The 27,778-nt window shown below is 44.9% G+C and overlaps 1 protein-coding gene across 2 annotated transcripts in view; it reads left to right on the top strand.

Annotated features, from left to right (window-relative positions):
- RASA3 (RAS p21 protein activator 3) overlaps positions 1–9,110 on the top strand; it is a 130,645-nt gene extending 121,535 nt beyond the window's left edge. For both annotated transcript variants that reach the window (XM_057422286.1, XM_057422287.1), the window contains exons 20-24: positions 474–556; positions 3,991–4,202; positions 4,958–5,061; positions 6,818–7,001; positions 7,256–9,110. In XM_057422286.1, coding sequence (XP_057278269.1) covers positions 474–556; positions 3,991–4,202; positions 4,958–5,061; positions 6,818–7,001; positions 7,256–7,331 — 659 coding nt within the window. In that variant the 3' untranslated portion in view covers positions 7,332–9,110. The remainder of the gene's footprint in view (positions 1–473; positions 557–3,990; positions 4,203–4,957; positions 5,062–6,817; positions 7,002–7,255) is intronic.
- The last annotated feature ends 18,668 nt before the right edge of the window (positions 9,111–27,778 follow it).

Raw genomic sequence — 27,778 nt, 5'->3', positions numbered from 1 at the left:
AGGATTGTGCTTTTCACGAATTGTCTGTTCAGTAGTACACAACGAATACCACTTCCTTCCATCATATAAATACATAGGGAGTGAGAAAGATAAGGAAACATGTTCAGATCATGCCAGTCATTGTTTCACACTCAACTTTGAGATCTTTACTTCACCACCACCAAGCTAGTTCTGTTGAGCTGACGGGAATGATTTCTTTCATTTTCACCCTCTCAGGAAATGCACTGTGTCCTCCTGCATTAGTGAGTTTCTAAGAGATTTGCTAGCATAACATAGCGCAGCTGGAAACAGAAATGAAATTAAGACAATGCTTAAGGACCATGTTAGTAAATCCCTGCTGAATGAAAAGAGATATTTTTCTTGTGCAGTCAAAATGATCTACAAAGGAACTGAGTCAGCCCTTAGAATAAGGGCAGAGGGTGAAGCTGAGTTGTGAATCAGTTGCTCAGTATCTCTGTGTGTCTGTTCTGCAGGTGATCACCCTCTGTGTAGCATTCCAATTGAAAATATTCTGGCAGTGGAAAGACTGGAGGAGGAATCCTTTAAAATGAAAAATGTAAGTAGGTCATCTTCATTAATGTACTTGTTAGGCTGGTCTAGATCCACCAGCTGAATTGCCTTTTTCCCTTTGTAACCTGGATTGGGTTTCTATCAAAAGATGTACAACCACAGCTGCTTGTTCTGTATATAGTAGCAGGAGTTTCCAAAAGTACAACCCATTCAGATTCTTAACAGCCCAGTCAGCAGTCCTTGGATTTCATGATCTGCAGCACACTCAGTACTGACCACTGCTGATCAGCTGTCTGGGCTCCGTAATGTCAGACACAGGTAAGATGATCGAGTCCCTGCCCTTTCTGTCAGACCTCTCTGCTGGAAAGGAACTGGCTGCTTATAATTGTGAAGGATCACATCCTTCCAGTGTGTATGTATTTGGGTTAGGTCATGTGCCAGAGCAACATCTGTGCTGTGCTAGTATGGTTTAGCATTTTGATTGCCACATTAGGGAATAAAATAAAGCTGTACTTCTCTTGCGTGGAACACTGCTGCCAGCTTCTGTATGTGATACATGTCATTCATTGTGTAAGAACAGTTCTTGGACATGATCAGCTTAGGTAATGTTAGGAGTCTTTTTTTGTACTTTTCTACCTGTAAAGCTGAGTACAGTCTTTAAAAAGTTTTATTTAGAAATAAACAGAAAAACAACTGAGTGTTTTCCAGTTCTAAACATGCATCTACTACGGACTTCTTTATATATATATATGGTTGTGAGTTTTACCTTTTCTGCCTTCAAGTCTTTCCTGCCATCTTCACTGTTTGTGGACACCCTGCAGGGCAGCGATCAAACCTGCCCTGGATATTAGGTTCCTCAAACATCACTAAGTGCTTTTAACAAAGTGCTTGACTATTTTCCCTGTCTCAGGTATTATTTTGATAGCACATATCTCTCTGTTAAAAGATGGAATCAGTTTCAGTTCACTTGCTTCTAGAGCACATCTTCCTTGTAGTGGAGCTGGCTCTAGTGTTTATAATCCTTGTTAATTACATAGGCAAAAGTAAGCAAGCTGAAAAACAGTTCTCAAGCTATCAGAAGGCATCTAACATACGACGAACTGCTGCCAACTGTACTCTGCAAAATAACTTGATTGAAAGTAGCCACACTGTTAAGATAAAATTTACTGTGTGGGGAGGAGCTGAGCTGTAATTCTGATCAACTCCTCAGTTATAGCAGTCTTTAACTTAAGCTGAATCTACTGGGCTAGAATGCATCCAAAATATCCCTTTATTGTGAAGATTTATTACTCCTTTAGAATCCCATTGTTGTTAAAATCAGAAAGGGTGTGCTATTTTGCTTGCTTAAATTCACTATCACCTGGGAAATGAGAGTGACTACATCCATTCTGGAAAGTAAGATTCAGAGTCTTTCCATAAGCAGTAGAAAATACCATTATCACCTTCCCATGCTAATATATTCCCATATATCTTGCCATATATAAATAGAATACTGCAGCAAGAAGAGAGTTCTTAAAACACCATGGCAGATGTATTTGCGATGGATATTCCATCATAAGTGCTAAGTGTGATTAAAGATTCACATTTTCTATAAATACTCCCTATGTATCTGTGCTCTGAACTGCACCAAGTGTGTCTTACTCCTGATAAATCTGCCTGTCTGGCAGTATGGCCGGTAGCCTTCATCTTCCTTAAGCACTGTTTGAGGGGGAAGGTGGTGTGGCTTTAAGTACTGTTCAGGTCTTCTCTGCTGTTCGAGAAGCAACTGGTAGGTTAGTTACTGTAGAGGTCTTGCAACCACTTGAAATTCTTGGCTTAGTTGTGGGCTTCTCGATAACAGTTGCCATATGTTAGTTCACTTAGGTTGGTATCCCCTTACACAAAGCCATACTCCTTAAATATGTTCCTTTGTTGTAATGCAGAAGGCTCCATTGACCCCAGCAGGACATTAAAATTCTTTTCCCTCTAGTTGTGTTAGTGGAGGGTTGAGCTTCATGCTCCAGTCTTCCTCATTCCTTCCTTCCTTCCCTGTTCTCCAGATTCAAATTGACAGTTATGTCCTAAAAAGCTTTATTAAAGTGACTGTCTTTGGTGTGTATTTTGGCAGTTCTGGGCTGGTCACACTAGCAGCTCCTACTCTGCTGTTGTGTGTTGTGCCTTACTAATTATTGTCTGACATTCATAGGGGTACTAAATCCAGGGGAATGACTGCTGCAGCTTTCCTTTTCCTGTTAGAAGAGATGTTGTAATTAAACTGTTTGTTCGCAAATTAGCAAGTATATTTGCAAGCTACTCTGAATGATGTGCACCTAAAGGAGTCACAAGGGGAGAAGAGATTGCGGCTGGTGCCAGTCTGCAACATTCTCCTGACCAGCTGAATTCAGGCCAGTGTTTCAGGTCTTTATAATACACAAGTTGAATTTCAATTTTGGTGGGGTTTTCCTTTCCTTTTTTTCTGGTGTGGGGTTTGGGCTAGGGGGAGGTTGTGCCTCTATTTTTAAAGTAACACAAGGAAACCTGCCATTTGGAAAATAATATTCCACACAGTATAGGCACTGTAATGTCAGTGGTTTGAATAACTGAATTAAGAGTAGGGGGGATTTAGGAATACGTGAGGGAGAAGAAAACTCATTAAAATTAAGTATTTGCAGAAAGTAGATGAAATAACTATGTTTGGCACTTGCTTTTCCAGACATTGCAGTTAAGATCAGTAACTTGAACTTAGTTATCTTCAGTGCGCGATCAGTTTAATGAAGCAATATGACTGTACATCAGAAACTTGTGTCTTCAACAGGAGGAAAATAAATGTGATTGTGCCGTTTTAGCTCTCAAGCTGTTCTGAATAGGCAGGATAGTTGTAGTTCAGATTTTCAGTGCCCAAACCATCATACAGAATTAATGTGTAACTATTTGAACAACCCAATGGCAATTAAAGAGAAACTGTGTTGCTGTGATTTGCTGATTGCAGCTATAATTGGTGCAGAAGCATGGAAGTTACTGAAAGGAAAGAATCATGCTGAAATAGGTGTTAAAAGCCTAGAGATATGGCAGTATTAAAGTAACACTGTCTCTTAAGGCAGGATCCAAACATTCGTTTTCCTCTTTTCTGCCCTCTGCTGACTAGCATTTCCTTCAGCCCTGCTTTGAGTTCCTCTGTCAGCCGTCCAAAACTTGGAGCCGTAGCATTACTGAAATTGCATCCCTAGGGCTGACAACAAATCTTGTTGAGGCCCAACCAGCAAGTTGATATTAGCTGTTTATAAATCATCTCCTACAGGAACAGTATCTTATTCCTTGTGCAAGGTGAAAGGTCTTGTTTTAAGGGCACATTTGCTGCTTGATTTTGTGTTGAAATGTATGTATTGATGCATTCTTTTAGCATGCTGTTTTTTGCCTTTAACAAATCATCAGTCTGAGACAGTTTTAGGTTCACCATCAAATTCTGCTGGTTTATTCTGTGGTTTATTTCCTTATTTGCAGATGTTCCAGGTGATCCAGCCTGAAAGAAGAGTCCTATATATCCAAGCAAATAATTGCGTAGAGGCCAAGGACTGGATTGATATCCTCACCAAAGTGAGCCAATGCAACAAGAAGCGACTCACAGTCTACCATCCCTCTGCCTATCTGAATGGCCACTGGCTTTGCTGTAAAGCTACTGCAGACAATACTCCTGGCTGCACACCCTGCACAGGGTAAGAATTGGCAATGTACTGTTGGTTTAGGTACTGCCATGGGTATGTGTGTCTCTGTAGTGTGACTTGCAGGTATGCAGCTACCAAGAAGATCTGCCAAGTGTGGTGTTTTCAAAGGCAATGTTTATTCTGTCAGCATCTGCATATCTTGGTCAAAATGTTGAATTTTTTAGAGTTCAGGGCATTGATAGGAGTTGACTGTAGGATGAAGTACTTCGGTTCTCATCATCTGTCATTAAAAATGTCAGAAATCTCTTTAAGATCTTGTTTGTAAATTCTTGAAACAGACAATCATCTACTTTTAGATTTAATTCTAAACTGATCTTTTTCTAAGGGCACTACTCATGCCCTCTACTAAGTGAAGAGGTGCTGTCTGGTTTGTAGGAAACAATTTTCATCTAAAATGACAGAAGCAAGAAGTCTGTGGTTAGTCTCAGATTATAAGACCTGGACATTTGGGAGTTCAGTGCTTTGGCTCTTCCATCTGGTTATAGCAGACTAATTCACCAAAATGTCTGGATAGTGATACAGTCTCTTTAAATCAGAGTGAAAGCATGCTGGTAAATCTAGGCATAAAGCAGGCTGAATTTGTCTGCCTTTTCTTTTGGGAAAAATGGGAAGTTTTGAGCTTTATTATATACAATCTGTTGCCTTTCATGAGTACTCACTTTTATATTCATTCTCACTAAGTGCTTTTCATACTGTATTAAAGCGTTCAGCATTTAACTTCTGCCTCTCTTCCTGATGCTGTACAGAGGCCTGCCAGCAAATATACAACTGGATATAGATGGAGATAGAGAAACTGAGCGCATCTACTCTCTTTTCAACTTGTACATGCCAAAATTGGAGAAAATGCAAGGTGAGGATGAAAGATCATTGCATCTCCAATACACTTATCAAGGCAAATATAAAATTGGCTGTTCTAGCTAGACCAACCTTCTGAATCACATCCTAGAACACAGTGGCCATTATTTGATTTGTTTTCCTTTCTGCTGTCTTGAGGCAGTTGTATGAACTATTTTTGGTGCAGTGTGCAGTCCCATAATCTGTACAAAGTTCTTTGCATAATAGTTGTTTGAAATAAGGTTTTAACCACAGCATCCTAAAATAGTGCAGGCACGGATCATTGCTTGGATGAATGCTCTGAATTAAGAAATCAGAGTGTGTACTAAACTAGAAGTTTACTGATCCTGAAAAGAAGCACCAGCGAAATTGAATTTTCTGTGAAGTATGGTTTTGAGTTACCATAAGTCATGTGCACATTGCCTGATTCAGATCCCAGGATCTGAATACTCATGGTTTCTTCAAGAAGGCTCTTTTGGAATTACCAGCAAAAGATGATCCATGGATGTCTGTGAAATGTGGAAAAGTGAAGTTTTGGCTGGGAAACCCTCAGGAGCTGAGGGGAACAGAGATTTGATGTGAAGTCTAAAAGAAAGAAGCAGCAGAGGAAGTTAGTACTGGTAGACCTGCCAAGAAAAGTATCCGGTGTACATGGTGCCAGACTTGAAATACCAGTTTAGCACAGGGAGTGGCAGGGAAGCCTTCACTGTGGCACTGATCTTTAGATAGGACTTTATTTTATAATATGAGATAAGCCATTGGTGTCAAACACACGGGTTGGAAAGTGCTTTAATCCATTCCTGGCTGCCATGCAGTTGCAAACTTAAGATCCCCACCACTTCCGAGCTGTCTGAACAAATGCCCAGCTTTCCCCTGTTCCAAATCCTCACTGCCAGAGCTAGCATCGAATTTCAGTGTCCGGGAAAAGGACACAGGTCTGGCACAGACAGTGCAGCAAGGGAAGGTAACTTGAAAGCTGAGACTGAGCCAGTAGTAAAGCTGGAAAGCTAGGGAAAAATAGAGGCAAAGTAAAATACTCTCTCTCCTCTTCTAATACTGTCAGCTACAATGCAGAAGTAGATCACATAATGAATGTGTTGCAAATGTTCACGTGTAATCAGTGTCCACATCTCATAGCCAGGAAGGCTCCCTGGTAGGATAAAAAGGTGGTATGAGTTGCTCCTTCTTAGGATATATCCTGAAGCAGGCAGCCAGGCAGTAGTCATGACATACTTTGATTATGCTTATTGTATGAATCTTTTAGGGGTGATGTGGCAAAACATCTTGTGTGACTACTTCAGCCTGTGATTGTTTTGAATTCAGTCTGTTGCACAGTGCTCTATGTGCTGCTCAGGGATGCAACCTGTCCTTCTGACAAGTGATTACTTGACCTTGTGCAGGCCAAACCAGCAGCACAGTGGCAGAGTTAGGCCTGTGGCAGAGTTCCCAAAGTGTGTGCGTGGGGTTCTACTAGTGGTAATTGAGATGAAAGCATTGCCTGTTCAGCAAAGGACCAAGTCAGGTCCTTACTGCCCTTGCCTTATGAGACAAGGAGGAGGGAATGGGCATGGGACAGACTTTGTGCCTACCAGCAGCCCAGCAAAGGACAGCAAACTGCTCCTTCTGCTGTTGCTGTCAGACACAGTTCTATGCTTGTCATGCAGAAGCAAACCAAGGAAATGCATGAACCCTAGACTATTTTCAGCCTGCTTGTCTGGGTTTTTTTCTCCTGTCTATTTGATACCTATTCTTGTACTTTCTTGGTTTTCCAGAGGCCTGTGGCAGCAAATCTGTGTATGATGGACCTGAAGAGGAAGAATATTCTACATTCATCATTGATGACCCTAAGGAGACGTATAAAACACTAAAGCTAATTATTGAAGGTGTTGGAACTTTAGAGCAGGAGCATGCTCAATATAAGAGAGATAAATTTAAGAAGACAAAATATGGAAGCCAGTAAGTATAACGGGTTGTCCAAACAGGAGAACGGTCCTGGGAAAATGGTATTTTCCTTGCCTATGTTCTGGCGTTCACCATACTCATGGTCAAAAAATATCCTTCAAACACATACAAAGTAGGATTGTGACTTAAGATTGCTATCACAATATTTTAAAGGTCTCTAAGGAATTTTTGAATGCTGTTTTAACATTTTGATGTCCTAACAGAGAATTATATATATAATACTTTTTCCTTTTTTTCTAATTTTTTAGAGAACATCCCATTGGTGACAAGAGCTTCCAGACGTACATCAGGCAGCAGTCGGAGATCTCGGCACATTCCATATGAAGTGCAAAGAAAATCACAGGACAGTGCTGAAGGGTTGATCAGTGAAGCTAAACAGCAGAACAAAAGGGAAGCCACACATGTAGCAAAATGTATGGATAAGTGTCAAGCTTACAAACTTTGAGACTTGCTAAACATATTCTCTTTTCAAGAAACTGTTATAATAGTTGCTATGCACTTTATTCATCTGGTTATTGACAGATGATAAAACTCTGCCTTCTAGGCAGTTGTTGTCATGTGTATTTTTAAATTTGCTTTGGTTTCTTGGAATCTAGTGATCAGTTCAATGATCAAGGTGTGTGGACTTCATCTGGACAACTTCCAAGCAATTCCTTATGTTTCGGAAACCAAGCATGCTGCTAATATGCAGCGTTTTCTAGAATGGTTGGTTGTTACTGTTTTTTGTTTCTGGTTAATGTATATTATGCCACACCCCTGTGTGCTCTCTTAGGAAAAGCTTAGTAACACTTTACCTTTAATGCCTGCATTTAGAAAAGGAGCAGAGAAAAAAAACCCTCTGTTGTAATCTATTGCGTTGTAGCTTGTATTCTGAGCAGGCCAAGGAGTAGGCCTTTTTCTTTTATAGCAGTATAATTTTTGCTAAATGTGCACATTTTTTAATAGAAATTCAGATCTGAATGGTACTCTTGATATTTTTGAGATACAAAGTCATTTCTCTAGACACATTCAGCAGACTTTGGTTTTGAAGATCCAATCTCAGCGGTATAATAAAACTGACTCATAAATAATGAGTAAGAAAGAAATGAACTTATGTCAAAGCTACATGTCTCTCTTATGCAGTCCAATGAATGGGAATCTTTGAAAGTCTGCCAACTGAAAGGCAAGGTAAGCTGATTTTGATGACCTTTTGCCACCACAGTGAGAAGGACAAATAAGTAGAATATGAGACTGGCAGCTGAGACACACTGAGTCCCAGCACGAAAGCCTTCAAGATGGGTTTCTCCGAGAGAATGTTTAAGCACTGGAGTCCATGCTATCCTAGTACCACTTGCTTTTCTGGTAAATGGTTTCTACTTTTCCAAAAATGTTTTTAAGTACTTTTTTAAAGAGACTTGTTAAAAGGTATTTAGTATATTAACACACGTTATGGTAACTTGTTAATATTCCAAGTATAGTGAAAATGGGATGAGCTGCGTATCTCACTAATACCAACAAAAGTCATTAAGGAGGGGAATAAAGATCTGCTAAATGTAAGATACATATTTATGTATGCTGTTTAGTTGTACACCGTAACTTTCCTCTGTATAAGGGTCTGATTTACAAACATCTAGCTTTGATGGCACAGAAGCCTTGCATGATGGACTTTAAGCTTCTGTAGGGAAGAAGCTAGTGTTGGTTTTAAGCTGAATTGGAACAGAAAGCATTGAACTACTAGTTTAATGTGAAGATACCTGTGTCTTTGCTTAAAGTGTTACAGAATAATTCTCAACTATGTCCTCATTGCATCTGACATGATTTAAGATGGCTAAAGTACTTTGAATGCCTCTGTTTGTTAGCGATGCTCTTAGGAATGAGGTTTTCTTTTTGTTTGAGTATATAGTAGACCACCTCCTAGTAGATGATAAATGATCTTCACCCAGCAGACTGGGGAAAGGGAAGTAATAGGAAGCATTGCAGAGATGCATTTTGGACTCCAAGCTTTTAGCTGCCATGAACTGCAATTTTTAACATGTATTTGTAACTTAATATTGTTTATAAAATACTAATGACCTGTAATGTGTGTTCTACTTGCCAATTAAAGAAATGTTTTATTTCTGAAAACTGTGTACACATTTGGAGTCTGTTTAGATTCATACGTGATGTTGGCACATCATCCGCTGTTCAGAGTTGGACAGAGATGGAGATCCTTGTGAGCAGCTGTTGGTGCTGTGAGTTAGGGGTGATACCGTGTTGAAAGGACAAGAGGAAAGAGTTGAGAGGACAGCACTATGCATGTATATCAGCTCATGAACCTATGGAATCATCACCCTTTTGAATACGACCTGTTTGGTGGCAAAACCTGGAGCATGCTGAGCTCTGTTGGTCTTCTGGAGCTTACCAGTCCTCTCTGGATGCTCATGTGGATTAAGCTTTGGCTCTGGAACACTGTGTGACAAGCCGCACTCCCTGGTTCTCTCAGGGAGTGTTTGCAAGAAGGCTAGGCAACAGCCCTTCCAGGATAGAAAGCTGTTGACAGGCTCATTCAGTGTATGTTAGACTAGCTTGTGTTCAAGGTAACCCACACTGCTGTATCAGGTGTCTCTGTGACCAGAACGCAGGCGTGCATTTCTGAGAAGCTTCTGGAGAAGAGCTTCTGCAGGCACACTCTAGCTGTTTGGCAGCAGTGGTTTAGCAGGTAGACCACAGCCAGGAAAGGAAACCAAACTGACAGTGGAAGACATCACCAGTGTCATAGTGAAGGTGAATTTGACCACAGTAATGTGAGTGTGAGTTTTTGCTGAGGAATGGTAAACCTTGTTTCAAAACCAAGGCTTTAACTGACACAGAGTTTGTAAGAAATTAGCAGACTTAAATGCAGAAGTACTGTAACATCATTCCCAGGTCTGGCTGTTTTCCACTCGGTCTCATCCAGTGTATAGAATCATTTTGTTTCCCTGCTAATGTGTCTTAGCTGAAGTCAGTAGGAAATCTCTGAAAGCTCCTTTTCTTATGGCATAGCTTAATTAACAGAGTTGGTGAGGGGGTTGAGTTAAGACTGGGCTTCCAGTACTTACTTAGCCTCTGCCTGTCTGCCTACAGCATATGTTTCTGACGTTATATTCAGACATAATCAACAAATCCAGCCCACAACACAGATGACTTGCTAGGGACACTTGGGACAGCTTCTCATATCTGAAAATGACATTAAAAATAAAAAGGCACAGCCGTAAGTAAGCATGTCAGGTCAGTTTTCTTTCATTCTCCCCTCTGTCCCAGCCTGGAAGGCAAAAAAAAAAAAAAAAAGACTTTTGACAAAATTTAGAAACTGGGCTGTTCTTTCCTGGGAGTCTTGATGCCGAAGATGATCCTTATGTCTCTTTCCTCCTTTGCTGAAACAGCACAGTACAGCAGGGGTGACCTGGCAGCAGTACCGAAGTGACCCCAGTCCGTGTCCATTCCAGGTTCGAAGGAGGTGGTGTCTCTGGCCCAGCAAATGTCTTTGTGTATTTCAGTAGTAAAGAGTTCAGAGGGGGAGATTCGGCTGTGAAACTGCACACCCAAGGAGGCGAGATTCCTCTTTAACAGCTTCCTAAGGCAGTGGAAGGGGGTTTAGTTGGCAGATGAAATCTTGTCACTCGTGTATTTTATAGGTGGATGCAGTAGAGATGGAAAGCAGCTGCTGCAGTGCTGACAAGTCGCTATAAGGGCCTTCTCATGCTGTGGATGTTGTGTCTGAAACTGTGCTGGGATGCAGTCAGTTGGCAGCAGGAGTGACAAGAATTGCATGTGCCAGTGATATCTCAAAGCTCTGTTGGCACTAGTAGGTACCACTTGGTTCTTTACTCAGTAAAAATTTAATGAGGTCTGTGTATGGATGAGAGGGTTGAAGAACATGGCTCTTGTCCGGAAATGTTTGCATGTAAAAATGGCCAAATGGAAAAAAAGCATGATATGCCATGGGCATGGCAGGCAGTTAATGCAAGTAACACCCAGGACCTACCCACATCTTTAAGGGGCTCATAGGAGACAGTGACTGCTATGTGAGAAGCCGTGAGGAACCAGTGAGCACTTATGTCTACATAAGAAGCTGATTTTGGGGCTAAGGCAGCTGGCTGTGTGACACAGCTGTTTGAGGCCCTTGGAAGTTGATGTGCTTCCTGTCTCCATCCCTTCTGTGTGGTACTCCATGCTGTTCCAAGGAGGTAATTTCAGCTTGTAATCCTGTAAAGCATGCTTATGTAGGGTTGTGAGAAAAGCTGGCTTGAATGGATAGCAGGAGAATGTGTGAATCCTGTCAGCTGCCACCATTAGGTCCAGGAGATGGATGCTGCAGGACGACTATGGTGTAGGGCAGTCCCAAGGCTGGAACTGATGCTGGGTGGTGCTTGGAGATAAAGAACAGCGTCTCCCCACAAACCGCCTCTACTCAGTACAGCCAAAGACAAGGGCTAACAGGCTGACTGGAGAAGTAATTTCTTTCTGGCTTTGATATACTGTCATTAAAGAGTAAAGAAATTTTCTCAAAGCTCAAATGGGTACCCAGGAAAAGACAAGGTTCTAAAACAGAAATGCTATGGTCCTATGTGTGTAAGCTTCTGGATCTGGGCTGCGTAGGAAAAGACTGGAAGGAGCCATCGCGGAGCAAATAATTGTTCTAAGTTCCTAAAATAAAACAGGATCCTAGGAGATTCATCCTGAGGATAGAAACCAGCCCTTCTGACTTCTGAGCAAATGATGCATGCCTTTCTATTTCAATTCCCATCTTTCATCTGCTCCATGTAAACCGCTCTGATTTACTCCAAAAAGTTCAAATCATTAAGTATATCATGTTTGTGCAGAGCTATTACTGTTCACCACAAAGTTGCCTGGTGTCAGCAGGATTGCTTCCAAAGTTAATGTGGGTGTGTTGATTAAAGAAAAAGCTCACCAGCAGCCTAAATGGGCTAAACGTAAAGAATGTTTCAATGATAAAGAGGGAAATGGGCTTTTTACTATTTTGAAACTGCTGCTATGCTGAATCTTACCAAAATCATACCCCAGATGGGCACAGTTAGGATTAACATTGAAGGAAGCTTCTCCCCAGAAGTGTGGGGCCTGTAAGGTGTCTGACTAATTTTACTAAATTTGCTCAACATCTTTAACCTCTGTTGCAGTTGCACTGTTCTGCCCTAAAGCTGTCAAAAGGAAATACGTCTTTATTTACTTGAGTGCACAACTGCCTGGATATGGACTCTAATGTGAAAACAGTCTTGATAGAAGAGACAGTGGTGTACAGGGTTGCCATCAGGTACCAGAGGTATGAATGAATACATGTATTTGATTAAGAAAGGCATTTTGGATAAGTGTAGTCATTATTTTTTGGAGGGAGGGAAGCTAAAACTGTAGTCATGATGTTTGTGTAGAGGAACCTGCTGACAGCAATACAGGAATTGAATTTTATGAATCACAGGGAAAGAAAAAGGGAAATTATTTGTGAAAAGGGAAACTCTGCACAAAAAAGGCCACCCTGAGGCACCTTGATTTGTTTTCTTTAGCAAGTTTTAATGTGTTCCAGCTCAGCTATAATTCCTACTTCTCATCCTTTCCAGAAGCCACCCTCTGGCAGCCATGATATCCTATGCCTGGGATGTCAATGACAGGAGAGGCTCACAGCTGAGAAAAGCAACCTTAAAAATAGACAGGCTCATCTGTGATGTCTGGAGATGCAAATGCTTCACCTCCTGCTGAGCCACGGTGTTGTTGAGGACAGCCCCATGGTATGTTTCCTCTTGTGGCAGAGCTCCCTTAAAGACATTCCTGCTCCCCCAACCCTGGCTGTGGTTCAGCATCTTATTAGTAGCACTGGTGCAATTGAATCAGTGAAATTACTGGGACTTGTTAAAAGAGGTGGAGATTTTGGAAAAACCTGGACCATCTCTCTGGCAGGTTTACGACAGTCTCACAAACACTTGCATCAGAACACCTGATGAGCAAGGACAAGCATTGCTGGCTTTGCTACCAGGGTGATTGATTGCATCTCCCACCTATGCTCCAAGTCCATTTTGTTCCAGAGCCATCCCACCTCAGGCTCCCTGTTAGAATCACCAATGTGTGGCACCAGACATAATACAACCTTCTTCTGAAGCCAGTATTGCCTGTGTATACATCTCCTCCCTTGCAAAATGCACTGTTGTTTAGGTGACCCCCATCCTCATCTTCATCTTTTGCATCTTTTTTTGGCAGCTGCCTGAGTGTCCTGATGTTCTTTTAGCATGAGAACCAGGCAAAACCAGAGGGGAATTCAGCTCCGAGATTTGTCTCTTCCTGCTGCCACAGTACCAATGAGCTTCAGCACCCTCCCCACCAGCCCTTTGCTGTCTTCAATTCCCCTGATGAAGAATTCCATGGACTCAAAGGCAGGTTTTCCACTGGAGAGCTGGGCCCGAGCCTCTTTTTTCTGTAAAATGTCATCCTTTTTCACCCCAGAGAAGTCCCTTTGGCATAATTTCTAGAGCAGTTTGGAGACTCCTCTGAGGGGACTTGGCACTGATTCTCACTAGAGTGTGGCTGATGCCCAGGTTATTTTGGTGTCAGAAAGAGATGGCCAATGCTTTTGCTTTATTTAGAAGTTGTGAGTGCAGAACGGAGGGGATGAAGAAACTGACAGGCGTGGGCAGTAGCTGGTATCAACCAGTATCCTCCAGAGGAGGAAGGCATGGAAATCCTCATGGAGCTGGAGGAAGGCAGGACCTGTCTTCCTGGGCTGGAATGGGTCAAGTGCCCTGGTCCTTGAGAACCCCTTTGGCTCTTGGGGTGCGATGTGACACAGTCACTGTAAAGCAAAAGCCAAGAGGCCTTGGGCAGGCTCAAGCAGAAGGATCAGAACTGATTTTGCCCAGCAGGCTCTCAAAGCTGAAATTGAACAATGTTCCTTTAACCAAGCTGTTCAGTAATCTGTTTTCTGGTTTTTCCTGCCTAAGCATTTCCTGCTGTGAGGGAGAGCTGTTGGTTTCTGTTGTGTTCCTCAAAGCAACACCTGGGTGAAAACCGTGAGAGCCACCACACAGCCGCCTGTGCATGGACCACCTGCAGTGGCTGCTGGCAAGGAGGAGAGTGGGGGCCTTCTCCCCCTGCTCCCTGCAGGTGGGTGCTGCAGGATGGGGATGCTGCAAGTTCCTCCAAGCTCTGCAGGAAGTGGTGCTGTCTGCCTGGCAAAGCTTCTTCTGCCAGTCCTGCCTGCCTGCCTTCCTCTAAATGTACCAGGTTGGCCCTGCTCTTCTAAAACTGTCCCCATCTCTTCTCCCCAACTGGTGCATGGGGAGAAGACACGAGGACAGCCCTTGCTTCCAAGTGCCTTCCTCCTGTCCCAGGTGTCAGGCCCATCCTGCTGCCCCTTCCCATGTCTTAGACCTTTTGTTCACCACTGCCATCACTAATTAGAGAACCAAAAGACTCACTGTGGAAGGGGCCTCTGGGGTCCACCTCATCCCAACTCCCTCTCAGATCAGACAGATCTTTCGACTGCTCTGTCCGTGAGGCAAGAGCAGTGTCTTTGCTCAGTCAAGGAGGGGTCTTAGGCAGTGATACAACATCGCAGTGGAGGAGAAAGGAAGCTGGTGAGTTCTCAGTGAAGTGTCTTTATTTTTTCTTCCCTTGCAAATACAATAACCTCAGTGCTGCTTGGAGTTAATGGGGTGCACGGAGAAGCTTTTCCATGCCATAGGTAACTACACCAGCATCTTTGTCTCTAAAATCTCACTCATCTCTATATGTATCAGGGGCTGAGTGTGCAAAAACAGAGATTAGGCTTTGAAACTGATTTAATCAGAGTGGGTTTTCTTTTGCAGGGGGCAGGGAATGATATTCTGATTTTTTTATTAATATGTTATTAATTATTATACATATTTATTAATATGTTCATATACAACTCTGACAGCAATGTTAGAGCGTTACTTAACTAGACAATTTCTGATGTCTTGTTGACACCCATGGGAAACAAGATCTGCATTCCTAATTAATTCAGTAACAGCCATAAGACAAAGAAGATGGGATCTGTCTCTCCAAATGTAGATGTCCAGCGCGTAGATGCTGATATTTCAGTTAGTCACTCAACCTTTAATAGTTGGGGGGAAGAGAGAGGCCCCTCTAGAATGTGACTCACAAACTTAGACATCTACCTTAGGATGAAATTAATCAAACCATAAAAATTTCCAGTTCCCTTCTGCTGACCTCAAGGAACCCGGCATGGTCACTTACAGGGAAGACATCTAAAGCTGGTGGGATGACTCCCACCCAGAGTGATGGGAGAGAAGCCTAGCTGCTATGATGTGCATAGTCACTCTCCTGGCTCTCATTGCGAAGCAGTGATTCTCTTGCTGGCCCTGTCCTTCCTGCCTTTGGTGCCACAGGCACGGCTCAGGCCACTAGATGGGGGTGCTCTCATGCAGGATCCATCCCACAACCCCACGGTCCTGCTCAAAGCCCTGTTTTGCAAGAATCCCAACCAGGAGAAGCAGCTCCTAAGCACTTTTCCGTGAGCTCCCTCGCTGGCTCCCTGCGTTGCTGACCAGCCGGTGCCACACGATGGACCCAGGCACAGGGCTATTACAGCATTACTACAGTAACTGTCACATCCACGGTTTAGGTGGCCCAAAGAATTTATGTTCTGAAAAAAGGTCTGGAAAAAAAAAAAAGAAGAGGATTTCTAAAAACCATGAAGGATGCTGGCATTCTTAAATTTGGGAGCACGGATATCCTCCTATTGTTTCTGTGAGCGCTAACCACACAAGAACACTACTATATTTGATCAGTCCTGTGAAACAGTCAGGTGAAGACTCCTTTAGAGACCCTCAGCTATCTGACCAAGAACAGCTCTGAAGCACTTCCTTAACATGGAGTAAGCATCTTTTGTGCACTGCTGTTTCATTTGCAGGAGTCAGATGGGGTTAACAGAGGTGCAGAGTCCTTAGCAGAAAGCTGCTGGCAAACCTTCTTCACCTCTTCCCTGGTATCCAGGCCCCTGAGGAGCTGGGCTGCTTCCCAGGCTGGATGGGGCAGGAGAAGCAGGAAAGAGCAGTGTTAAACAGGCAATCACATCTCAGGAACTGCTCAGACCTGTCTGGGGAGGGATCTAGACAGGGGAGAAACTTTCTCCACCAGCCTCCTTTCATTTCCCCTCCCTGGCACCACATATTCAGACCCATTTTCTTCTGCTGTCACCATCCTCCAGTGCCATTGGGGGTGGCTGCTGGTACCTCTTCTTGTAGGAGGAGATCCTTCTCCCCACAAGCTAATAGCCACCACTCTGTGAGCCCAGGGAGTCTGCAAAAAAGAGATGTGCCCTGCTGGTGCTGGTGAGGCTGTAACACGTGGCTGTGGAGCACCTTTCCAAGGCACATCCTGGAAGAGGCAGCACAGATCACGCCAGCTCTGTGTGGCTTTGCACAGATCAGCTGATTTAATTTTGTTTGCACTGTGGTTTTTTTCCATGTAGGACACATAATGCTTGATCTGCAGATACCTCTTCTTAAGAAATGATTCCCTGAGTTTCAAACCAGCAGTAAGACCTGAGAGTAGGGCACTTCTGAGCCAGCCCCTCCGCTGCAACCCCACTGAATGTCAGCACTTTGTGCTGTTCCCCTGGGTGGACATAGGGACAGGGCTGGCTGGAGATGGGCTGGCAGGAGCCGCATGCTTGTGGCACAGGCTGCTTTCAGCTGCGCTGGCAGAGACTGGCTGTTTCATGCACTGGCTGGCTGAGGTGTTTGTCTCCAGATGCTGGAGCATCTCATCCTTGGCTATGAGGGCTGACAAGGACCAGCTGAGAAGCAGATGCTAATTAAAGCAGAAAAGCAGAGCTTCAGCCTGGTTTGTTCATATGTGCAAGTTGCCTTATACAGAGGACTAACATCCATTAGATGCCACTGCTTTTGGTGCAGGGGGAGGCTGTGATCTGTAATGCTCATTTCTAAGATATACCTGAGATCACCCTATGATACCTAGGCTGTCCAGTGTTCTAGGACTCACCTACAGGGGACTTTTTCCCCCTCACTCAGGAGCGGGGATCTGGAAGGTGGCTTTGGGAGACGTTTTTGGTACAGTGAGTGTAATAATCACCTACATCACCCCAGGGGTCACATACCCTTTCTCTTGTCAAACGGGTTTTAAAAGCTTTACCCTCGGCATTTTGAACTATCAGCAAACAAAATGAAACTCAGAGTCACTTGTGCAGGCTTGTTGGATTATGCTTTGCTCCAAGTAATCCCTCCAGCATCCTGTCTCCTCCTGTCCCCTAAACCACACTCCTGCCTCAAGGCCCCGGGGAGCACAAGGGGAGTGAGTATACGTATCACTGGGTATGAAGGATCCCAGGGTCTCAAGACCATCCCTGAAGGCTGCACATGACATCAGTTCCTAAACTTCTCTGTTGGCTACTCCGTTTCGTATTGAGAGCCACTAGTCCTACAAACCCTCTGGGCAACGTAAGCTTGTGTCTGTAAACCTCTGATTTGGAAGGTGCACAACCAGCCACAAGCTCTATCGCTGCCACTGTTAGCCTAAATTCAGTAGAAACAGATACAGCAGAATTGCATGGTGAGGGATATGTATGTACCCTTATCACATCTGTGTGTTCAGCAATGCTTGTTCAGTGCCACCACTGTCTGCACTTGATACCTATGACAGCACCAAATGGAGCTGTTGCTGTATTTTAACTAGAGGACTGTTTTTCACTGAGATATGCGGGGGTTTTATGTCTGTTTTTCACTGAAGAGGACTAGAAGGAACTAGAGTGTGAGGGTTTTGCCTGCCCTTCAGTGAAGGGGGCTGAAAATGCTGTGTCTGTAGAGTGTAAGAATCACAAAAGAAAGGGGAAAGCTGCTTTCCTCCAAAGCCTCCCAGCAAACCTCCACACAGACAGGCTGCCAGGGGGCTGAAAAGCCTGAGCAGAGCTGACACCTGGGTGCTGCCACTGAGTCAGGTAGGGCTGTCTGAAGCGCAGCTGCTCCAGCTCAGGCTGTGGCATCCAACAAATATTCTAGTTCCACCATAGGTTTCCTTTCAATAGGGCTTGCCTTCACGTCAGCAGCCCTAAGGTGTTTGTTGGAACGAAAGGTCATTTTCCATCTTATGCTTGCTGCTGAATAGTCAACAGGCTGCATAGAATCCCATTTCCCCCATGGTTCTCTAGTAATATTTTCCCCTCTCTGCTCTGCCTCCAGCAATGGGACTGACATGTTTTCTTCCAAGTTACTAGCATCCCTCTGCCACCAGCTTCCCATGCAAGTCCTGCTGTACTCCTCAAAAGCACAACACTGTCTCTTGCTGCAACCAAATCAGTCACTGCAAAAAACCAATTGTATGTCAGACAAGTCATCAGCAAATATTGGGTAATGCTTATAATGCCTCTGGCACTGTGTCTCATCAGCACAGCCTGTCTCCCTAGAAGCTCTGGAGAGCATCGCTTCCTTCTCCTGTTGTAAATATCTTCCAGGGCTGAAGAACTCACCTGATGTTCATGCATCCTCCTTGAAATGCTAACGGTAATGTCACTACTTTAATTACACTTTACTTTAGTCACTACTAAAATTCCACTTTAATATCCTTTGGATAGGTCTCACCAACCTTGCTGCTACAGATGGAAACAGCTATTCATCAGGCAGCCTTTCTTGTATTCTTTTCCCCTGAGATCATTTTTATTGGAGGAAATATATTATTTACAGCAATGGGCTTGCAGGGGGCTAGCAGGGTGTCTCTGCAAGCTGGATTTCTTCACCCATTCTGACCAACTGGTTTGTTTGGCAACCACATACAAAAAGCAATGCAGGGAGTTGCCTTGGAGGAAAGTGGACATCCTGTATGCCTTGATCTGACGTTTTCCAGACAATGCCTCCATCTGGCAGCAAGCTGCACTCTTCTCCAATTCTTCAACCTCTTTGAGAGGTGGATAATATAAACAGACCTGGATGTCCAAGAACAGATTTGCCAGTTCTTCTCTGCATCTATTTCTTCATGGGCTTAGTAAAAAAACCACCCACATTAACCCTCTTGCTACAGCCTGAAACTAGGATCTCAAATGCATTTCCTCTCTCAAGCCTGTAAAGTCTTTCTTGTTTTAGCGCCCCTGCTTTCCACTTTGTCACCCTCTGTGCCTGTCCAGCTTTCTCTGCCCATCCTCTGTGCCTTGGGGAGCTGTGTGGTGGGACTGGCTGCAGACAGCACTGCTTTGCTCAGAGCCTGGTAGAACCAGCATTCACCAGCACTCAACAGGGGCCCAAAGACACCCTGGTAAGGGGTATGATATGTGCACAATCAGCAAAATGCTGATTCTCATGTAAGAAATTGGAAAGATCATCGAGGAAGGGAAATGGCCAAGAGAAGCATGGCCTGACTCGTTACCAAAACCGAATTAACACAGTGGTTAACCTAATTTCTTGAGCTGGTCCGTGCAAACTGACACGCGGCTTGTGCCTCCAGCACTACTTGTAAACTTGAGGTAGGCTGGCTGTAGTTTTGTTGTGAACAGCTCAACGGTGTCACCTCATGGCCAGACAGAAAACTACTTTGTCCTCTTGTTCTTTATTTCTCTTGCAAAAGCCGCGCAGGATTTCTCCTGCCACTGGAGAACAGGAGTCTTTTACTGCTAGACAAGTACATCCAAGTACATCCAATATATTCAGCTGGCTGCCATTGCAGCTGCCCCTGCAAACACAGTGCCTTATCTCAGGGAAAATAGAGGTAAAGAACAAGCCATAAATAAACTGCTCAAGACCTCTCAGTCAGTGACTGGTGGAGGCCTCATTATTTTTGTTCTTTCCCCCATTGGATGCCACCTGTCTTTTTTTTTCCTTTCAGTGCTACCTGGAGAAAGATCAACCATCAAAACATACTATAAAAGACTCATGATTTATCCTGGAAACTTCTCATTCCCATTCACCAGCTTCTTTCCAGCCCCACTGCAGAGTGTTTCTATGCTGCTAAATAAAAGAGGATTGGGGACCCCATCATGAGGCCACTGCCTTTTCCCTGCCTCATGTTCAGCAGATTTAAGCCACGCTGGCTTCTTTCACTCTGTATCACACCCGCCCTGGGGTGGCACCTCTTTGACCCAAAGACATGCTTTTGTTTTGCTGTCTCCTTTCTGTGCAAAGGCTCAGAAATAACCCAAGGTCCCACAGTGCAGCCCCAGCCATGTGCTTTTGCAGTCAGACACGGAAGGTGGGACTATATCCCCCCGTTCAATGCTTTTGTGAACTGACTGCTGTTGCTTCAAAGAAAGAGATGCAAACCCTGTGGCAGCAGCGGAGTTGTACAGAATGAAGCTTGCTGTGGTTCCCCACCAACTGAGGCTGGCTGCAGCTGCTCTGGGAGCAGCAGTCATCTGCCCTTCATCAAATTAGCTATTGTGAGACCCCTGTCAAGAAAGTTTCTCTGGAGGGCAGCAGACACGGTAACAGCTGTCCACTTCATGCACAAGTTAGCTCTGCTTGCCAGAAGCTCCCCCAGTGGCTCTGTAGAAGAGCAGAGCAGCATATTGCAAAATAAGCCCCATGCACACCATACTGGACCTGATAAGGTGCAAGATTTTGGGGTCCCAGTGACAGAGACGCATGAGAGAAAAATAGCCACCCTTTGGGGGAAGGATGTGCTGCGACCAGTCTTCTGCAACTGGTGTCTTCCTGCTGCTTTCCTGTGGAGATGTGGCACACACACCTTGCTAGCTGAAATGACCTAGAGTGCAAACCTACAGATGGCCAGAGATGAATATCTATAAGTATCTATTTGAAACTATTTGTCATAAGGGCTGGTCTACCAGCACACAGGAGATGGGGGGCCACAATGCTTGTTGGCACTACCACCATCCTTGGAGCTCAGGTGGAGAACTCTCCTCGTCTGAGGGACTCTGAGTTTTCTACTGATTGGTCTTCTGGCTTGAGTCAAAAGTACATGCTCGTTCTGACCTGTCACTGCACTAACATCGCTCTGCCTTCCTGAGCATCCCTCCCAGCAGAGGCATGGGGCAGGAGGTGTTATGAATGGAAACAGGGCTGGGGACAAGGCATCAAACTGGAATTGAAATCTGTTGCTTTTGGCAGTTGGTAAACAAGGGCTTTTGTTTGATGAAACCTTTGTGGTGTAACCCAAATGCAACAGACAGCCCTGGGGGCTGCTGGAGCAGCATCAGTGGAAGGGAGGATAGGTGAAGGCTAAGGAAGGGCTGCCTCTCAGCTGAACGTGAATGAAGGCTTATTCAGCTGAGGGAGGCTCCTCCCCTCCCTGTTTTGGGACCTCGAAGAAGTGTTCAGTGATTTACAGGAAGGTTTACACAATGTACCAGTGCTGCTTGCTTCCTGGCCTTGGGGACACAGGGTTTCCAAGAATCCCTCGAGCTCGTGTGAGAGGCATGGAACCACTGCCTGGCAGGAGAGGTGCTGGCTCTGTGCATCCCTGCAGCCACTGGAATGAGGAGCCCGGCCAAAGTACTTTTTTTGCCATGTTTTTCTTTGAAAACACATTCAGTTTAAGTATAAATTTAAACTGACAAGTTTAAGTCACTGGGAAACCCCATGGTGTTGCTGATGTGAGAGCTCTCGGCTGACATGTGGTATGGAAAGTTTGTCTTCTGAGAGGATGGGTTTAATGTTAGATTTGTCTTCATGCTACCTCCAGTGTGTCTTTCCCAGAGACACAGTAGAAGGTCTCCCCTGGTTCTGTAATTCCTTCAGCTTTCCTCTCCTGTGGAGAGGAGATGCCATTGACAGGGACTTTTGTCAGTTTGTACGTGAGGAATCCTCTTGTAGGCTGCCTGTTCCTGAGCCGACTGATCTCTCTGAAGTTTCAAACTACTTCTCTGGGTATTTTTCATTGGCATACTTCCAAACTATAACAGTTTGAAACCTATTGCTCCACTCAGTGTATTAAATACTGTGATGGTTAAGGGGATGCAGATCATGCAAAGGAGTTTCTGAACCAGTCACAGGCAAAACTCACAAAATCTGCAGGTCCAAGGGGAAAAAACACTCCATGCAAACCTCTCCCCCTCCTCCCTGCGCAAGGATCCTCACTGCTGTAAGTGCTGCTGTTGTCTAATATCCATCTGGGCACATCTGGCTCTGCTCTTTTTACTCAGTCCCCTGGTTCCTAGTGTGAGATTTCCTCCCAGGCTTGAGGAGGTCTGGGTCTGGAAATGATTCTGGGCTTGTTCTTGTCTCCTCTGCTGGAGGGTCTTCATGGCAGCTTTGGACACCCCTTTAGCAGAGCTGGTTGCTCAACTTTAGCCACTTTTGTGAAAGCGACTGGGAGAACTGTTTCCCTACATTGGAAGCAGGCAGCTGCCCTCTTCAGTGCTGGTGGCCACTGAAATTTAAGCCACTCAATCAAAGCTGAGGCCATTTTTCTTCCTTATCAAACTCCCCATTCTACTGAGTGAGAGAAGAAAGGCTCGCCGAGGCTTTCCATGAGATCACCTTGTTCCCAGCAGATAATACTTGGGTGGAAAATGCAGATTCAAATCAGTTCAAAGATCCTACTGGTTTCTATGCAGAGAAACTCCCCTCTGGATTAGAAAATCAGTGACCAGGACTCCACGTTGTCCACAACCCATTGACTGGCTCAGACGGTTTCTTCAGTGTCAGTGCAGAGGCTGCAGCTCTGCCATGGGCTCAGTGCTGGGCTTTTGTCCGTGCAAGGTCCTGAAGGCTGGTTGGGCAGGAGCCCTCAGCGTAGCTGTGTATCTTCATATGAATATCAAATATGAAAGAAACACTGAAAGAAAGAAGGCCACATTTGACTGCAGTGTGTAAATGCGTATGTATCTTTGTCTTGATAAGGGTTGTTAATATGCAGCAGATTTTATCAGGAGCAAGCTGTCTTCTATGGAAAATAATTGTTTTTCTTTCCCCAGATGCAATACTGAGCAAAGTTCTCTCCATACCTGTGGGTTGGCAGCCACAGAGCTCAGTGTCCCCCTCCATTAGCATGGCTTTTGGGCCACTTGGCAGGCTTCAAGCCTGAACCCTTTTAAAAAAACATATGGAACACAGCTGATTTCCTCTGGGCTACACTAAGACAAGTGTCTTACAAAAGCCACCCTTCCAAATCCATATTTTTGATGTCACCACCAGTTTTGTTTTCCTGTTTAGCTTCACTTATACTCACTATAGCAGCTTTTCTCCTTGTCATGTTCAACAGAAACAGGCAGTGGTCCAGGTTATGATGAGATGCTTTTAGGGAGCAGCCACATCAACTATGCAGCACTTCCTCAGCACCAGACATTCCTAACTAGCCCGCTTTAAAACAGTTAATTCTCAGGTAAAGCCTAAGGAAGCAGCCTGTGAGGGTCATCCATGGAAAGCGCCTTCATGACTGTGTGTGTCATGGACGTGGCACCATCACTTGGTCACTCTTAGTGACCAGGTGAAGTGATACCGTGTGGATGTAAGAAGGAGGAATAAGAGGTTTTAGTCAATGTAACTGTTCACCTTCTTCCTACATGAAAACTGAACCTGGTGCATCTTCTGGTCTAGGCTGGGGAAAGACCAAAAGTAAGAGGAGCACCTCCATGTTCCCAGTCCCATGCCCCACACCACTGGTGTTAAAAGGAGCAGTTGGTTTGAGTTTAGGCTTAGTTCAGCAAGAAACTGATCTTTTATCACTGATCTTTTTGTCTGTCATGCTGGTCCTAAATCATCTCATCAGATTTGTGTGCTTCTGGGGCAGAAAGGCAGTCGAAGGCTCTGTGCCTTGTACTGGTGAAAGACACAGTTTATAACCATAGGAAAACAAAGTTCATAGCGTGCTGTAAGCTCCATGTGTCAACTGATTGTTTTTGCAGAGCACAATATTATTTCCTACTAAGGACAGAATCTCCTTTTTCTTTTGTCTCTTCCACGTTGTGTTAATTGCGGTTTGTTGTGTTGCACCCCTGCTGCTCTCTGGCCTGCACTCTTAGGTTCATTTTTTCCCTCTTGACAAAGAAACCAGGTTTGTGGCATGGAATATTTATTTGCAGCACCCTGATAACTGTGGTTTTCTGATATCTACACTGGTCTTGGGAGGGGAGAGAAAACTAATACCTACAGGGTGAAATCATGGCTCAGTGGAAGGCAATGGCAGAGTTCCCACCAGCTTTGCTATGACCAGAGTTTCACCCCGTGAGTGCCTAGGGAACTAAATGTCTTCACCATCCTGTCTACTCTAGCTGTCTGCCTTGACCCTGAATCAGGAGCCCACAGAAACATCTCTCAGCTGCTGCCTCTGTACAGCCCCAAAAGAAAGGAAAAAGATCTGGTGGCCTCTCTGGAGCCAGACTGCTCCCCTGTTTAAACCTTCAGCTATTGCTTTTGTTTCTCATTGTCCCTAATTTGTCATACCAGCACTACTGGGCTTGGTGCAGAGGGGCTGCAGCATCCTCAAGACCTGCTGGCTGCTGTGCCGGTGTGGAGCTGCTGGGCACAGGCATGGAGCCAAGCCTGCAAACCCAGCCTGCTCTTGTTTTCAGTCAGCTATGCTGAACATGTGGTTGGGAGGGTGCGCCTACAGAGATTTGATCCCTAAATTGTTTTTTGCAGCTTATGTTTTCTCAAGATGCTCCTGTCTGCCAAACCCTTTTGTCCTTCTTGCGTCTGGGACTCTGGTTTAACTAAGCCTGTTATACCTGGGGGCAGTGTCAGGCCTCTGCCAGTAACCCTGACCCCCTGCACAACCCCAGGAGCTGGGCTATGTGCAAGAGATTCAGCTCAGGTGTGCAGCAGGCCAGGTTTCAGTCTGATATGCTGGGTACACCTCTCAGTGTGGTACATGATACCAGGTCTTCAGCCTCCCAGTCCTTCACCTGGGACAGTTTGTGAGAACACAGACCAAAGGACAGTTTGGGAGACCTGACACCCTCTCTAGCCAGCTATTTTAGTACCTTTGGTAAGATTATAGCTGTTCATCCTCTTGCAGGAAGTGGTTCTGTGATCAGCTCAAGCAAGTTTGCATGGCTGCTGAAGGTGTACATTATTAAATTGCTGTGGTACACAGGGATTGCATCCACCTCATTCATAAAGCTTATTACCCCACCTTTAAGTGACAGCTGTTACGTTTTCTCTCTGTTTATCCTTGCATTGTGCTGCTCCAGGCATCCTGTCTGCTGCAAAAATCAGGATTCCACCTTTGCTTGTGGTACTGATGAAGAGAAGGACTGCTCATGAACAGGCTGTCTTTCTGCAATGCCACTGAAAGGTCAGTCCCCCCCATGACAAGTTTTCCTCTCCTGGACCTGGGGCTTGTGAGGCTGAATGTTGAAGTCAGGCAAAGTCTACCAAATCCACAATGAGATTAGTAGTTCCCGCAGTACAGGGGAGAGCAGGAAGCAGCCCAGAGGCAAAGGGAAGTATGAGATGGCTCCCATCAGCCTAAGCCCTCACTTAGATCAGTTTAAAGCAACAAGAAAACTACACCTTATACAGTAAACAGTCTGGAGTTTCATCACAGAAGAGATTATTTAGGAGGACTGTCCATGCCCAGGACAAGGTGATGCCCAGCCATCACCACAGCTGCGGGCTAGAGCAAAGACCCATGGCTTCCCTTCACACACCCATGCTTCATGGCTGGCAGATCCTGTGTGTGGGCACACCTGCAAAGCCACCTTTGACCGTACACGCCACACTGGCACTTACTGCTGGGGAGCAGCTTTAGCTGGCACCTGAAACCCATGGGTGAACTCAGTACCTAAATCAGGCTCACAGGGTCCCATCTATTCCTCCTGTGCTTTCTTCAGCAGGTGTTTTCTTACAGCAGCCTCAGAGCACTGAGACACAATGAGGTAAGAGGTGGCTTGCATGGCTCTATTCACTGGGAAACATGAGCTTAAATACTGTAAGCTCTTGGCCAAAGCAAACCAGAATGTCCTCCGGGACTGATCCTGCCCTTGCTGAAGTCAATGGGAATTTTGTCTGATTTTGCTGGCTGTTGTGAGTTATTATCTAAATTATTGCATCGCTTTGGGTTTGAATTTACCATGTCTATAAAGAATTTATTACCTTGTGCTGGACTGACAGCAATCGTATTTTCTATATTGTGTATTATTGCACTGGTAAACTTGTAAAATTACAAGCTGACATCTCTTGTGTACAGGGACATCTTACCATTCATTACCATAAAGTCAGGATTCCAGCCATGTTTTTAGCTCTGAGGATGGGAAGAATGATCACAAATTGCAGCTCAAGTCTTACTGGATAAGATTCTACCAGCCTGGATGTTGTCATAACATGGAAAGCAGAGATTTGTATAAACTGGCTCATCCCAATGGTGATCAAGGTGGGAACCACATGGGAAAGATGCCCCTCAAGGGGAAGGTACCTGACCACTTTGTGGGCTTTGCAGTTTGGCAGTTTTCTTGTCCTCACCATTTTCCAGAAATGAAGCATAATGATCTGGGAGGGCTCATGTCCTAGGACTTCCAATTCCTATGAAGAGAAATGTAATAGAAAAATGAGCTGCAGACATCTACTCCTTTACTGTGCTCTTGCTGAAAATTATCTCATCCATGGTCCTTTAACCTCTGACATTGAAAGGCCTGATCCAAAAACCTCAGTGAGACAATTCCAGGGGATTTCACTTTGAAAAAGGCTCCTAGCAAGTGTGTAACCTCCTTGGAAAGGCTGTGTAGCAATCTATCATTTTATCTGAATGAGGTTATCCCACAGGGCACTCTGGGATTGTGGCCCATGCTGGGCAGGACCCAAAACCAAAGCACCTCCTGAGATCGTGAATCTCCCATACAGTACCTCTGCTTGTGGATATTTAGTTTTTGCGTTATTTGCTCATGTTTTGGCACCGCTGCCAAAACTTCCCTGGCCTTTGAAACGTGCGTGCCACTCGAACAACAAACCAGTAAGCTGAAATTTGTCATGAGCGAGGCTTGTCTGCAACTGCCTCCTGGCAACCATTTAAATGAATCTGTTTTAACACTTCTGTCATCACTCTTTACAAAGTCCAGAAAAATGCACACAAACAGAAGAAGGTGACGCCTTCAGCAGCTTTGCACCCAACGTTACCTCTGTGTGTTGGGAAATCTTGTCACAAAGCTAAGGCCTGGAGGGCTTTCAGAGAAAGATAACCCTCTGAGTGGGTTATTTATAAGAGTACTAGTCCGGGAGAAGGGCACGGAGGAGCATGGGTTGAAGCGACTATGCCAAGGGCATCACGCTGTGTTTTCTTCAACTGACAGCTCTTCTCTCTCTGGCCCACAAAGTCCCCTGGAGCCGCTGCACCTCTGAAGGTCCAGTGCCTTTTGGTGTGGTGTGGGCAGCAGGGATGTGTGTGTGCGTGCTTGTGTGCATGTGTCCTTCCAACCTCAGCAAGACCTTCAGTTTGCACTCATTTTGTCTGCCCCCTGCGCTGCTGCCCTGGCTCCTGGTATCTGGCTTCAGTGGAGGCATGCCACCAACCCAACACCCCCACACACTTCTAGCTGGCGGCAATGTCAGGACTCATGGGAGACCTTGCTGCTCACCTCTATGTCCAAGAGCACTTCAGGGGTGCCAGTGGTTCAGCTTTGTAACTTGGAAACGCTGCTGCTTGCCACGTTGCTTTCCCACAATCTCAAGATGTGCCAGGCATCTAAAAGAGCAAGTAACATAAGAATCAGGTGGGCATCAGTCCCTAATTGATGTGGATGACACCAGGCACTTGCAGGATACCTCTTTCCTGGTGGTTCAGTGCTTGCAGCACCAAGCAGGACACAGGTGGAGAAGGAGCATGCATCCAGATCTAGCAAAAGATGTTCCTTGACAGAAATAAGGCTCAGGCTCAGCAAATGTATTCTG

Source organism: Pezoporus wallicus, unplaced genomic scaffold (genome assembly GCF_028554395.1).
Source record: "Pezoporus wallicus isolate ANWC-B61680 ecotype Strahan unplaced genomic scaffold, APGP_CSIRO_Pwel_v1 contig_5785, whole genome shotgun sequence".
Classification (NCBI taxonomy): Eukaryota; Metazoa; Chordata; class Aves; order Psittaciformes; family Psittacidae; genus Pezoporus; species Pezoporus wallicus.
The sequence above is the reverse complement of the archived record's forward strand: the minus strand, read 5'-3'. Positions and strand labels throughout refer to the sequence as shown.